The 14,876-nt window shown below is 57.2% G+C and overlaps 1 protein-coding gene across 1 annotated transcript in view; it reads right to left on the bottom strand.

The window, feature by feature from the left end:
• PTPRU (protein tyrosine phosphatase, receptor type, U) overlaps positions 1-14,876 on the bottom strand; it is a gene marked incomplete at its 3' end in the record, with an annotated part of 24,589 nt that overhangs the window by 7,064 nt on the left and 2,649 nt on the right. Inside the window, 10 exon segments of the mRNA XM_009704722.1 lie at positions 937-1,094; positions 5,031-5,169; positions 5,691-5,727; positions 7,489-7,762; positions 7,895-7,939; positions 7,941-7,986; positions 8,826-8,889; positions 8,891-9,028; positions 9,448-9,557; positions 13,166-13,474. Of these exon segments, the coding sequence (XP_009703024.1) occupies positions 937-1,094; positions 5,031-5,169; positions 5,691-5,727; positions 7,489-7,762; positions 7,895-7,939; positions 7,941-7,986; positions 8,826-8,889; positions 8,891-9,028; positions 9,448-9,557; positions 13,166-13,474 (1,320 nt within the window).

The following is a 14,876-nucleotide window of genomic DNA, read 5'->3' as shown; positions in this document are numbered from 1 at the left end:
TAGGCAGGGAGCGGCCGCTACCAAGTAAAGGGATGGGAGCAGCCAGCAGCAGAGCAAGCAAGCGGGTGGGAGCAGGATCCGGCCCCAGAGCCCCCCTTCCCTAAAGAAACCGAGGACCAGCAGCCCCAGCTCAACCCACTCAGAGACCCACTGGCCTTTGAGCGTTTCGAGGACAGTAACCGAAAAATAATACACCTAGCGAGACATATTAAGAGAAGGAAAAGTTTGCCCTCTGGGCTTCTATTATCGGTGAGACAATGCAGGGAAGCGTATTAATCCCGCAGCCGGTGGAGCAGAGCCGTGTGTAAGCAGCATCTTGAAGTTACTGTAACAGATGTTATTAGCATATGGTTGAAACTGGGGCATCCAACGCGTTCTTTTACAACTAAATCAGCACGGGGATGCGTACTCCAGTGGGTGTTAAATTATCAGTCTCCCTCGGACGTGACGGCGGTGGCTCTTTAACCCTTCGAAGCGCAGGGCTGTGCAGAGCCAGGCCGGGCGTGCTGGGCGAAGGCTGGTGGAAAACTTTCAACCTCAACGTAAGCAAAGAGTTGGGGTTCGCCCAGCGTCAGGGGGCTGCAGCCAGCGTTTGAGCCCACGAATGGCCTCAACTCTCCCAGCCACGAGCTCAAATCTCCACTTCGAGAGGTTGAGAGACCCAGCTCGAGCTGCCCACGAGTGTTTCTCCTTCAGCAAAGCCTGGATGATAATAAAAGCTACTACAGACACTGATTGGATCGATGCCCTTGGAGGTTTACACAGAGTAGGGAAAAGCCTGCAACGTGCCACACACATCAGGCTAAAATAGATGCAATACCTGTTACTGAGCCTTGGATAAATATTTCAGCTGTTTCTGGGATATTTAGGGATTATGGAGGACCCTTGCTGGGGCTGGATGGGAGCGGGGGGGATGTCGCCGTTCCCCGTCCCTACCTCGGTGGCCGTAGTTGTGGGTGTCCATAAAGGAGAGCCCCAGGCGCTCGTCCTCCTGCAGCGTGCTCTGGTCGGTGAAGCTCCTGTCGATAGCACTCATCATGTGCGTCTTCTCGTGGCGGTAATTAATGGTCGCTTTGGTCATGTTGACGGGTTTTCTGCAGGGGGATGCAAAGGGGAGGAGGGGGAAGAAGCACACGTAAGTAGGGCTGACCTGACGGTGCTGTAAGATCCCCTCAAAGCTACCAGGCTTGGATTATTTCATGGAGTAGGATGGATTATTTCCACCAGCAGCCATCATCCTTCGGTTTTCTGGTGCCCCAAGCTGGTCGCAGCCCCACATGGATCATCCCTCACTGGTTACAGCAACTCATCCTCAATGTCCCCTCCTGTCCCCCTCCTCAAAACGCCCAGTGGCTGGAACAGCCAGGAACACCCCTTGGGCAAGTGAAGGCTCTCCCCAGTCATCTGGCATTGCACAGGTCTGCCCCAGCTCTCCCCCAGCCCCATTTCTCCAGGCATTACCCACCCCATCGCCCCACATCACCTCGCTGCAACATGGACCACCCAACACGCCGCGTGCATCCCTGCGCTGCACAAGGGCAAGAAGTAGAAGGAGGACGTGGACCTGTTGGAGCAGGTCTACAGGAGGCCACAAAAATGATGAGAGGGCTGGAGCACCTCTCCTGTGAGGACAGGCTGAGAGAGTTGGGGTTGTTCAGCCTGGAGAAGAGAAGGCTCCAGGGAGACCTTAGAGCAGCCTTCCAGTACCTAAAGGGTCTCTTATAAGAAAGATGGGGAGGGACTCATTAGTAGGGCCTGTAGGGATACAGGACAAGGGGTCATGGTTTTAAACTAAAAGAGCGGAGATTCAGTCTAGATAGCAGGAAGAGATTTTTTTTATGCTGAGGGTGGTGAGGCACTGGCAGAGGTTGCCCAGAGAGGTGGTAGATGCCCCATCCCTGGAAACATTCATGGTCAGGTTGGACAGGGCTCTGAGCAACCTGGTCTGGTTGAAGATGTCCCTGCTCATGGCAGGGGGTTGGACTGTATGGCCTTTAAAGGTCCCTTCCCACCCAAACCATTCTGTGATTCTAAAACTATGCCAGGGGGCCAAATCCATCCCAAGGGACAAGCTGGACCCCCTGACTGCACACATGTGCTCAGCACCCACCCGGGAGGCTTTTTCCCCCATGCAAGGTCCCCGTTAGGCACCCAATGAAGATGTTGGGAAAACCCAGGAGCTCTTGTTGGAACAGAACCTCACACCTCAAATTCAAGACATTTAGGCAAAAAAACCTGATTGTTTTCAAGAGGCAGCATCAGGCTCCCAAGAAGCCAGAGCAGGGATTAAACCAGAAGGACGAACAGGAGATCTGAGCCCACGTCGGCATCTTGGTGGGATCAGGACACTGCAAGATGCTTCCAAAATCCAGAGCACAACCCAGAGTCACTGCCCTTTCCCTTTTATGCTGCCTTCAGTCTCTAACAAGCTCGGCAACGTTATTTTCCCCAAGCCAAAGAGGCCCTTAAAATGTACTCGGCAGAGAAAAGGACTTGTTGGAGCAGCAGGGCAAGGGGACGGCCGGGAGGAAGGGCGATGGAGAAAAAGAATGACAATTACTTACGGGTAATAGGAATAAGAATAGTAGTTCCTCCTGGCAAGCGTGCAAACAAAGAGAACAGCAGAAATTGCATAAGCAGCTTTTCTCCGGTATAGGGAAGGGGAGTTACGGGGCAACTCAGCTGCCGGAAAATTAAATGCACCGTAAAGAAACCTTGTTCCCCTTTTGCATCCATAGGTTCTTTACTCGGGGCAGGAGCCGGCATTCCGGCAGCAGAGCCCAAGCACCGGCTCTCAGGATAACCACGATCCCCGTCCCGGCAGTGGGGTGTCCACAGTACCCTTGTCTGAGGGGTTATTTCACAATTTTTAAGACTGAAGAGCAAACGTGTCCAAAATGTAGGGCATCCCCCTCGGAGCCAGTTAAGGACTGGGCAACCCCCGTGGGAGAGATGGGGTCAGGACATCACTTCTCCGGTGCACCATTTATTAAGGGCGAGCGTATTCCAGGGCTGCATTCCCATTCCACCACATCAGAGTTTCTCCAACAGCAAAACACTCCAGAGGAGATTTATGAGCTCATCCCAGCTTCCCAACAGCCCCAAATTCCAGGCCCCCGGCACTGGGTCTGATTTGTGGCTCTGCTTTGTACTTCAACAGGTTCACCCCGAGATGCTGAAGCAAAGCTGCCCCAATGGCAATGCAGCAGAGCCCCACTCGTGGCTCTCTACCCCCAGCATCGCTCCTGAAAACACATCAGCACCGCCGGCATTTGCTCCATCAGGGACAGATTTGACGCCGTACGCAAGGGCATCAGCCCAGAGCAACGGCAGACGGGGCGCCAGGAGCCAGTCCTGCACCCCTGGCAGCGGGCAGGGATGCTACAGCCTTACTTTGCCAGCTGGTACAAATCAGCAAGAATCCTTTCAGGGTGAACAAAGCCATAAAGAGCTTTACAGATTTACACGGCCTGAGGTTGTGCCCTGCTATTTTTCTCTCCCCCCTAGCTGTTAACGTACTTTCCTCCATCATCCCAAGCTCTGCACAGGGAAGACATTTAATTGCTGCCCTTTCTCCCCTGCTTGAGAGCCCCCCCAGCCCGGTGCCACCTCAAGCCCCACACAATAAGAAGTCGTTTTCCAGAGCGCTGCGCCCAAGCAAAAAGCAGCAGCCGCATCCCCAGCGCTCCCGGGGACGAGTGTCCCGAAAAGCCCTCGCCCTCCTCCCTCCCACCCCACCGAGCTTCTCGAGTGAAAGCCCACCACGACGGCCACGGCCGCATCCACACCAGCCGTGCTGAGCTCCCTGGGGAACGTGGGGACCCCCATGGGGGTGGGAGAGCAGTTTGGGGGGTCCCCAGGGACCATCAGCCCTGAGAAAACCTCCCCTCCAGTGTGCACCCAAATTTTAAGGACTCATTTAGAACCAGCTGGAGGCTCTCAGCAAGGGATTGCTCACATTTCACTGGCAATTCAGTGGCTCCCCATTAAAACAAGCCCAGGACAGTCTGAGAACCCGCACCCCGGGGCACCCAGCCACGACCCCAGAGGAAGGGGGGATGCTGCTCCTTCCCAACGCTCTCAAGGAACCAGAGCCTAGGACAAGAGTCAGAGTCTGCCCGGGTATTTCAGCAAGACCCACTACACCGCTTTCCAGGCAAGAGCCACAGGTGGAATTTTTTTTCCGGCCATCATCCCAGAACCGAGCATCCCTGGGGCTCTATTCCACCCCGGTGCTGGGAGGTGCTGGGCACTCAACTGCCATCTCGGGGAGGGCTCGGCGGAGGGGCAATAGTGAAAATGCCTTCCCTTCCTTCCTGAATGCCAGCTGGATGCAAGGGAACTGTGCACAGCCCCATCCCTAAGGCACCCCGATGGGAGGGTACCGGTACAGCCAGACCCCAGGCAGCAACGCTCAACGTGGACGGATCCAGCCCCAGGCTGGCCAAGGCAGCAGGGAAGCCCCGAGACAGTATTTCAGTGCAGATTAAGCTGATTTTCATAATTTGGGGCTGGAGAGGTGCAGGGCTGCAGGTTTTGGGGTCCTTCAGCTGCTGTTAGCAGGGGGAGAGCTGGCAGGATGGGGACAGCCAGGCTCAGCACCGGCTCAGGGTCCGTCCAAGCCTGATCCTGGCCAGAAGCGCTTCCATCAATGCAGAATCAACAGAGCAGCACAAAGTCAAGAAGAAGCAGAAAAAGTGGCAAGAGACTGAAAAATACGGGGGAGAGGGACAGTGGAACAAAGCTCCAGAGCCCCGAGGGCGAAGGGACATCCCTGGGACTTTGCTCCTTGGTCCCCCAGTGTCCCCGGTGCCTCCTGACGTGCCTGGTGTCACAGAGCAAGGAGGGGAGCATGCCCGGTGGGATGCACAAGCACATGGGAAGCAGAGTTCGAGGGAGGGTTTGGAGTCTGCCCAGCACGGCAGTATCACCACCAGTAACTCCCAGTTAGCGCTGGGGTGGTGGAGAAGGGCTGAACTAGGAGGAAGGGATGGATGGAGGCAACCAGCCACGACCCCAGGTCTCCTTACCCTTTCCGAATGACGACGATGATGGCTCCCAGGAGGATAATCAGGACAATGAGCCCTCCAGCACAGATCCCCAGGATCAGGCCCATCTCCTCCGAGTGCTGCGACACTTCCAGGGGCCGTTTGCTCTCTTTGCAGGCAGCTGCCGGGGGAACAAGGACAGGCAGGAGGCGTCAACGCTCAGCTCCAGTGGGATTGGTGACATCAGATAGGAAAACACTGGGATTTGTCCCATGGGATGCACGCTGCTCCTTCAACACATTTTATTTCACCGAGACGTTACGGGGCTTTGCAGTGCCACGCTATGACTGTGGGCGAGTCCCTCTCTGGGTTCCCGGGGGGTGAGATGGTCCCTTTGGGCCACCTTTCATCATGCCCAACGTAAGCTCACCCACCCCCGGATTCGGTATCCAGTATCACCAACTCCGGCCTCCCACCACCACCACCATAAGGGCATTAAGAGGAAAAAAATTCAACCAAGGGGGAAAAAAAAATCCAGACACCCAAGAAAGTGAGAAACAAGAGCACGGGATGGGGCTGTAATAAACCATCGCATGCAACTGGTGATGACACCCACCAGCACGGCACCGACCACCGGAGAAGCCGCCGGTTTGGGTCCACGGCCTCGGTGGGATCACGCCGGCTGGGAAAGGGAAGGCTCACCTTTGCGAGCGATCCGGACACAGTTCAGCCGGGTTTCCTACGGAGGGGAAAAAAAAGGAGGGGGGGGTCAGTGTCGGATGAGCATTGTGGTAGCTCCGCTCCCCACTCCCGCTCCGAGCGAGGCTGGGCGGATGCAAGGCTGGTCTGTTGGTGCGTTGAACCCCAAACCAGGGGAGTTTGCAGGTGATTTGTGCTGCAGCACCCACTGCTGAGCCAAAGGAGCTCCTAGGGACACACACCCCAAGAGATGCTGCCGACTGATCTGTCCCCAGCATCCCCTAAAGCAGCATCCTCAGGTTTAGCCAAGGCCATCGCTCCTGGCACAGAGGGGATGGCAAAGCTCAAGATCATCGAAGGAGGGACACGGCACATCACCAACTACAGCTAAAACACTCTCGGGTCATCATTCACAGCTTCTTGGGGTGGGGAGGGGGTTCAGCAATCAAAGTTTTCAAGCCCCAGCCCCAGTGCTCTGCGCTTGCTGCCCAGGTTGCCAGGAGGGCTTCCAGTTCAGGTCTCCAACAGTTTTAGCATTTGCATTTTTAGAGACAGGTTCAGCTAAAATATTCCATCTTTCCATACATTCAACTTCTGTTGCAAAATAAAAAGCACCACTTTCGCAGGATTGCCTTCTTCCTTGAGCATCCTCCAGCCCCTTGGGACACCAGTGCTGGCAACGCTGCTCCACCCGCCCTCGGACCGAGACGCGCCCCATGGCAGGGCCAGCACCGGCACCGCTCTCCCCAAGGTTACCAGCTCTTGCTTCTCCTGCTTCTTGCTCCATCTGGCACAAAAACCATGAAAAATCCAAGCTGGGTTCCGGCTTTTTCACAACATCTGATGGCAGCCGGGACAAATCCATTGCCTCCCAGCAGGAAAGCTATAAAACAGCGTCAGCTACCAGTTATTATCCAGCAGTGCCCAAGCGAGTCAGAGCCGAGATCCTCCCTGTCCGTCTCAGCTCTAATTACAACCCACCAAGGTGTGACTGATCCTGGAGCGGAGGAAAGGATTCAAAAACCAGCACCGGATTCAAAAACCAGCACCTTTCTGGCAAGACAGAGCCGTGCAGGATGAGGATGCTGCTGTGGTCCTGCCGCTTCGCTTTCACACCTCATCCTCTCCCAGGCAGGACGGGAGCTGCCGGAGCAAGTGAAGTTGAGAAGGGTCCCCAGGGGGTCCCAGTGGTCCCACCGGTGACTTGGAAGAAATCAGCCCAGGGGGATGATGCAAGGGTTGTTGCCGGAGTAGAGCCGTCACAGCTTTGGGGACAGAAGTGGCAGCAGCAGCAGGGAGAGGGCAGCCCGGGAACGCGGCAGCTCCCCAGGAGCTCTCTGCAGCGGCGGCTCTCTCGGCAGGGGGTCCCCGGAAGGTGCACGCAGCTCCTGCAGCCCAAAGGGGCCTTCTCCACACCAGGATGAGCTCCGGGAATGTGGTCTCATCCGCACCGGTGCTGGCTGGGGTCCTGGCTGGTGTCACAGTGGGTGGCGGAGGTTGGGCTCCTCCACCCCTGGCATTGGCACTGGGAGGGGGACAGGCACAGCCCAGGGGTGCCGGGAGGAAGGGGGACACCCACCCGTGACCCCAATGTGCCCTAAGGGTGGCCCGGAGCACCAGTTCCTCCCTGGGCAGGACACTGGGGGTGAGCCCAGAGTGGGGGACCCAAGGGAAGGGGATCCAAAACAAGTCCCATTTTTTCTGACCCCCCCCCTCAGACCCCAGTTGGGCTCCTGCCTGGTCCAACCGGGACCCCAGACACCCCACCCGATGGAGCGGGGTCCCCACCACGGCTACTCACCCCTTTGAGGTTGCTCATGGCTTGGAAGTAGATGAGATAGGCCTTCTTGGGTTCCAGCGGTGGGTTCCAGTAGCCGCTGTAGGTCTGGTTGTCGCCCACGGTGAAGGGTTTGGCTTCAGTGAGGCTGCTGGCAGGCAACTCGGCCCCAAAGTAGTGTACGGAGCCACGGGACACAGCGTCATCGAAGGTGAGTGGCACCGGGAAGCACTCCTGCCCACCCAGCTCCCGCTTGAGCTTCTTGGGTCGGTCTTCTTCTACAATGACCTGGTAGGTGCTGGTGAGGGCCAGGCACAGGTTAGCTTCGTGGAAAGGATGGTCCTGCCCTTTCCCTTGGTGCTCAACCCCACCGTCCATGCTGTGCTACCTCATTTGTGGGGGGTCTTGCCCTCGGACAACCCCAACCTACCTGATGGGAGCCCCTCTGCCCTGCGCCGGCCGCAGCAGCACCGGTTGACTCACTCAGCGGCGATGGCATGTCCCCGTAGTCGAAGGTGGGAGCTGGAAAGGGAGGAGGGGAAAGTGGGCAGGGGTGAGTCCTGGTCCCCAAGGATGTGGTCGCAGCTCCCCTCTGCTTGGGGAGGGGGGAAACTGAGGCATGAGCAGACTTGTCCACAACAAGGCATCACCAATTGGTGTAATGTGAATTATTCCAAGAGGACCCGTGGGTGTGTGCCCAGGGGGGGTTATCAACCCCAGTCTGGCAGAGGGGAGGAGACGGGAGCAGGATCGATCCTCAGCAGGATCCGAATGCACCGGCCTCGAGATGCACCCCGGGGACAGCACCGCTCCGAATCACCGGCACAGCATGAGCATCCCACCCCAGGGCAGAGGGACACCCAAGTCAGCCCAGCAGCACCCCCAGACCAAAGTGGGGGACACCCTCGTGCCTGGCATGGCCCCGTGGTCCCCAAGCCATCACTAGCCGCCGCTGGGGTCCAGCTCACGCCGCTTTGCAGTTTCGGTGCCCCTGTTAGGGCTCATCTCAGCCCATTTGCTGCAGTCAATAGCGACGCCGCAGACATGAGCAAGCAGCCCCAAGTACTGCAAGGCTTATTAACAAAGCCCAATTAATCCCTCGCTTGTACAGCGATAGCTCAGACAGCACCAGTGCGCCGGGCTGACCGGACCTCGCAGCCAGAGAACCCCAGAGAGCCCAGCTGATGGCTTTGGGGGGCTGCCCAGGGGGGTCACGGCACAGCTGCCACCATCAAAAGCATCCTTCAATAGCGGCATCCAGTCACCAAAATCCACGGGAGCACACCAGAGGGTCCAGCACTGCCATCATATACCTGTGCGGAGAAGCCCCAGCACCAGGTGTGGAGCTTGAAGGAACATACCGGAGATGTTGGTGGTGATCTCGGTGAGCGCCGTCTGGCCAAAACCCTTGCCGGTGCGGGCTCGGAACCGAGAAGAGGTACGGGGTGCCGGGGTGGAGGTTGGAGAAGACGTGGTAGGTCTCGTTGCGTAGTTTGGAGACGGTGCGGCGCGGGCCGGGCACGTTGACTGCTGGGTCGGAGGACTCGATGCTCTGGTAGCTGATCTGCAGGGAGAAGGCAGAGCATCACCAGCGGGAGAGGGGAGAGACCCCGGATCCGGACGGAGAAGGGGTTACAGGGATGAATTCAGAGGAAGGGATGGTCACAGGGGCAGCCTGGAAGGTGGATGCTTTTTGGGGTAAATTAAAGCAGAGGTTTATTGCAAAAGCCATGGCTGGATAACACCAGTGACCCCGAACGCAGGACGCGCCAGCAGCAGGGACAGACCCTGCTAGGGGGAGGATGAACCAGGCTGGGTCCGTGCTCCGAACGAAGGGCCTGGGGGCAGCAGTAACGCTGCAGTCCCCTTTAATCCCCACGACCAAAAGCAGCAGTTGCCCCAGATGTGCATCCCTCCCCCCCGCCGGGACCCTCCCGTGTCCCCGTGGGTCCCCCACGGGTGCCGCAGCCGGCCAGGACGTACCTCGTACTGTGTGATGAGGCCGTTGGGCTCCACCGGTTCCTCCCACTTCAGAAATATCATGTCCTCCAGCGGGGTGAAGGTAAGGGACTCCGATGCGATGCCGCCGGGCACTGGGGAAGGAAAGGGAACGTGCTCAGATGTGGGAAGAAACCTGGCTGGAAGGAGAAATCCTCCGGGAAACCCCTCCAGGCGGCTGCAGCAGCTCTCCCCCGTGACGGAGCCATCGCGTCCCCTCTGCCACATTGCCCAGCTCCCCACCAGACGGGGCCGGTGGCTCCCCAAGGAGATGCTCCTCAAGGCAACGACGCTCCTGGGCCCACTGGTGACACTTTGAGGGCAGGAGGTCCCCACGGCACAGCAGAAACCCCACAAGTACCATTTCTGGCATATCACCCCATTTGCAACGGCACAGCAGCAAGCCCTCCGCACGCCGTCACCGGCAGAGCTCACCTGAGTTCACCAGTGCGAGGAAAGAAAGAAAAAAAAATTATTCCCATTTTCCCATACCACCCAAATCCCCCCCGGAGCCACCAGCATCCTCAGGAGACACCGCCGGTGCTCCTGGCAGCAAGCAACATCATCCTCATCCGCAGACAGGCTTGAGATGCCCCAGCCTTCCCCTCTAATTAACGCCAACAACAATAATAACGGCAAACAATAACAGCCATCGACAGCACTGGGATCAATAGCTGCTTCTTTACCATGGATTTCTTGACCCGAGGGGGTCGGAGAGGCAATGGCTCGGCAAAACCCACCACTCGCCAGCAGCATCCTCCGCTGCGGGCTTGAGTACCCAAAACACGCACCCTCTCCTTGCAGAGGGACGTCAGCTTTTCCCCTCTATTTTTCTTTTTCGCAGCTTTTGTTCCGATCTAATTACGGGGTCGAGAGAGAAGGATCGCCTTCCACGCGCTTCCCGCCGTGCAAACACACAATTTCCACTTGATTTACAAGTTAATTTAATCAGAGGCGGCGTGTCCTACACGTGTACACAAGGCGCTTATTAAATTCGCGGAGAACTACGGAAACCTTTAGGGCAGGAATGTGTGTACCTACATAATTTTTTTTTATATATATATATAGCCTATACATTTTTATATATAGGTATGGGTACCACGCCCTTCTGCATTCACCAGGCTGAGACCGGCAGAGACGCACAACGGCTCCCAGGTGTGTGTATACCCCTCTGCCATCCATATACGCACATATATATTTATTTATGGATTTATATATATGGTTATTCTGGCTTGCATTGCATGCACCCTGCCTGCAAGGGTGAGAACTGGCTCCCTGCAGCACCAACACGCTGCACGGGTATTTCCACACGTACCTAGGACCGAGTTTCAGCGTTTCGTGCCGATACAGACCAAAATCTCCAGCCGTGGGTCACCAACCTGCCCCGGATCTGTACGGGGCACTTAAACACCAGTGGGCAACCTATGCATCCAGCACCCTCTTTTCTCAGTGTCCTGCCCACGCACCCAGAGGTCCAGCAGGACTTTGCCCAGGGTCCAAGGGGGATGCTGTGAACAACACCCTTGCTTTGCCCCCAGTTATTAACGCCCCAGAAATGGGGTTTCCAGCCCAAACGCCGAGTTAACCCCTTGGGGATGGGGGTGTGCAGCTTTGTAACCCACACCAGGGTCCCCCCTCGCCCCCCAGACAAACCTCAGCGCTGCACCAGTGGATGCTGCAACCAAACCCGACCTCGTGCCAAAATAAACCACAATCACCAGTCCTCTGATTAACGAGCCTTCTTCACCTTCCCTTAATTGCGGGTGCTCATCACCCAGTTGCTGGAGCTCGAATCCTCGTCACCCTCCCAGGCAAGCAGGGAGGCGCTGAGCCAAGCCCACGGGTAATATCTGCGATGTATCTATAGGCGGATAACCCATCAATCCATCTCACCCGAGACCAAACGTATACGCGGTCCCAAGTTCAATCCAAGGGGCAAGCCGCAAGCCCCGGTTAATCAACACATAGGGGAAAGCAGCTGGAGTGATTACAGTATAGCAAAAAAACATCTGGAGCTCCTGTATTAATATTCGAGAAGCAAACAGCTGGAGCAGTCACAGCACGGCGAGAACAGCTGAAGCAATTATAGCCGGAAAATAAACCCTCAGGAGCCTGAAGGTGGGTGCCCCGGTTGGGCAGGCTCAGGGCTGGGGATACAGAAAGTGCTGACGCGCAGGGAAAGGTGCCGCATTGAGGCTTTAGAGGTGGAACTGGGACCCAGAGACCCTCCCAGCTCTGCTCCAGCTCCGCAGGTTCTGCTTTCCAGCCTGGGAAATGGGAGCGAGGAGCAAGGCACGCGCAAAAGCTGCAGGTTTGGGGGGGGTCCCAAATCAAGGCAAGTCCCATACAGGGGGATTTCATGGCAGGCTTTTCCTTGGGGGTGGTCCAGGGGGTCTGGAGCCGGCTGGATCCTTTCCAATTATCAGTTCTTCCACCTTAATTGCTGATTCTTGATGCTAAAAAGTGCTATGGAGATTAATTATGTTCTTGCTTAACAGTAAGCGCCGGTAACTCTGCGAGAGCCAGGGATGCTCTGGCCACACTCAGCACCCAGCACCCAACCCTGGGATGCAGCCACTCCATGTACCCCACGCCAACCCCGACCGCCGCTGCCCTCCGCGGATCAGGATGAGACCCCCTCACCCCACCAGCCGCAGCTTTTGGGGGTTGCCACGTTGTCCTCGAAGGTGTCCGAGTTACCACGGCACATGGAGGAGGTGCTGATGGGGCAGCGAAGAGGATGTGACGAGCAGAAGGAGTCGTTAGCAGGAGATGCCAGCCCTGGATGTGGCTCGTTGCTGACCGGTGGCACCCGAGACACGGAGCCAGCTCTGCCCTGTACCCCCTGTCACGTTTGCCACCTCTCCAGAGCCCAAAATGACCCGAGTTGATGGAGAGCAGCAACCGGGGACCATGGTGCAGGGTAAGACCAGATCTGGGAGACTTCTCCAGTGGCCCCAGCTCCAGGACATCCTCAGGGAAGGGCTGGGCAGAAGCAAGAGATGCCAAACCCAGGAGTCCTGGAGCAACGCTGGAGCCTTCAGCAAGGACATCGGCCCCGCTTGGGTGCTGACAGCAGGGACCCAACCCCAGGGCACAGCCAAAGCAGGGAAAAGAGAAACAGCTTGGCTGTTCAGGACCAATGTTGCTGGCAAATAACCGGGGCAGACACCCATTTATCACCACGCACTCATCCACAGAGTTCATTTGCACAACCCAAACCCGACCGAGAGCAAACCGATTGTTTTAATTGTTATTATTATCACTGCTAGGCTTTGGTTCCACACTAAGGGATGAGCGAGGACGACTCGTGCTGGGAGGAGTCAGGCATCAGCCAACTCCTGCACCCTCCGCCAGAGCAGGCACGGCCAAAACGCTCCGCTCAAAGGACGGGGGCAGCGTTTCTGCAGTCACGTCCCCATCCAGTCGTTTCTGCAGTGACGTCCCCATCCAGTCCCCTCGTCCCCATAAGCCGCTCCCAGCATTTCCCTTCCCCAGCCACCCTCATCACCCCTTTCTCTTGCCTCCTCTTGCACAGCCCTGGGGCTGCAACATCCCGTTAGCGTGATGGCCACAGGAGATATTCCCATCATGCACCTGGGTGAGAACCATGGATGTGCGTCGTATCAAGAAAACACCCTGGCAGCTCACCAGCCACAGAATCCCATTTTTGGGGACGATGCACCTCCCTGAGCGGACTCACCATCCTCATCCGTCTGGAATACGACTTCCTTGCCCTCCTTGCGTCCCTCGGGGTTGGAGAGGATGAGCTTGACGTGGATGTTCTTGTAGGGCAGCAGGTTTTTGATGGTGTAGCGGTTGGCGTTACGCTCCATCTTCACACACTCCCGGAAGGTTTGGTTGTGGCCGGTGCCCACGAAATAGCGGTAGCAGAGCGAGACAGTGTAGGTGTGACAGCGGGTCAGGTTGTAACCCAGCGGCTCCCACTGCAACGTCAGCTGCCTGGACTGGATTTCGGAGAAAGCCAGGCCTTTGGGGGCCCGCATGGGCTCTGGAGGGGAAGAGAGATGGGGAGAGATGAGTGATGAAGCAAAATACCTCGTGGGATTATGTGTATTATCAGGGAAAGCCCTTTTACAGCGTAGGAACAAAATGGGTGAGAGCAGAGAGGAACCCTGACCCCAAAACTGGGACCAGCCCCAGCACAGGATGCTGCTGCCTTGCAGACAGGGCTGGGGACATCACTGGGTCCCAAAGCCACCAACACCACAGGGACAGCAGCCCCCCCTTGGCTCTTCTTCTCCTATGGAAGTGAAGCCGGGTACCAGCCTCACTCCCCCGGTTGGGAGCATCCGGCTGTGGGCACCAGGAGCATCCACGCCACGACTGGTCCCATATAACCAGATAAAGGTGCCTGTACGATGGGAGCCCTCGCGTCTTCATCAAGCCCACATCAGGCTCTTGAAAGGACAGAGATTGAGTGCCATCACTGGGAAGGAGTTTAATTAGCTCTAATTGGCGTGAACAGGAGAAGTTGGATTTAATGAGGAGCCGAGCGCCTTTGCCAACAGCACACGCACAAGGGTGGTTTGGGTTAACGGCAATAAACTCCTCTCCGCACCCAAGGGTGGTGGGAAGGACACGGAGAGCGAAGGAGGGTCTTTGTCCACCCTGTCCCAGAGCCGATCCCCCAGGCGATTCCCGTAGGATTTGCACGGCAGAGGAGTTGGGGCAACTCCGGGTTGCCAGAGGCTTTTGCAACCTTAGATGCTCCTGAAGGTCCCGATTCCCTCATGGAACCGTGCAAAACCCCGGTTGGTTTGGCGAGGGGGTGAGGAGCACAGCAAGAGGCACAGAGGCCCACGTAGCAGGGACGCCAGCCTTAAACCCATTGCCATGTCTGACTCTACCAAAAAACACCAAACCTCAGCCCAACGCCCACCGGCATCACTCCCGTTGGGTCACCAAGGGCACAGGGACCTCTCTTCGCTTCTCTCCCCGAGCCCTCCAGAGCCCCCCCCACCTCCCCGGGCAGCACCACGTGGAGTCAAGCTTCAACCTTCCCCTTTCCTTTTTATTCCAGTGTATTTAAACGCTCCGGAGGGAGCCAGCAGCGCGGCACCTGGGGCCAATGACGGCGTGGCTGCATCGGGAATCTCCCCTCGCCCCGGGAGCTGAGGACGCATCTGCCCAGCGGCTTCTTCCAGGGTCCCTTCCCAGGCCTGATCCTGCAAAGCGTGGGAGAGGCAGCGCTGGGCAGACGGGCTGGCAAGGCTCGGAGGATGCTGGAGATGCAACCGCAGCCGCCCTTTGGGTAGAAGAAGGGTGGCTGTGTCGCCATGTGCAAACCCACCACAACCCAGGGAGAAAAATACGTCGTTATAGCACGTAGGAAGAGCCGGGGAAGCCTGAACATGGTAACCACAGGGTATTAAATACGGGGCGGTGAGAGC

The sequence above is a fragment of the Cariama cristata genome, unplaced genomic scaffold (genome assembly GCF_000690535.1).
Source record: "Cariama cristata isolate BGI_N322 unplaced genomic scaffold, ASM69053v1 scaffold6527, whole genome shotgun sequence".
Lineage (NCBI taxonomy): Eukaryota > Metazoa > Chordata > Aves > Cariamiformes > Cariamidae > Cariama > Cariama cristata.
This window is presented reverse-complemented; position numbering and strand designations above follow the sequence as displayed.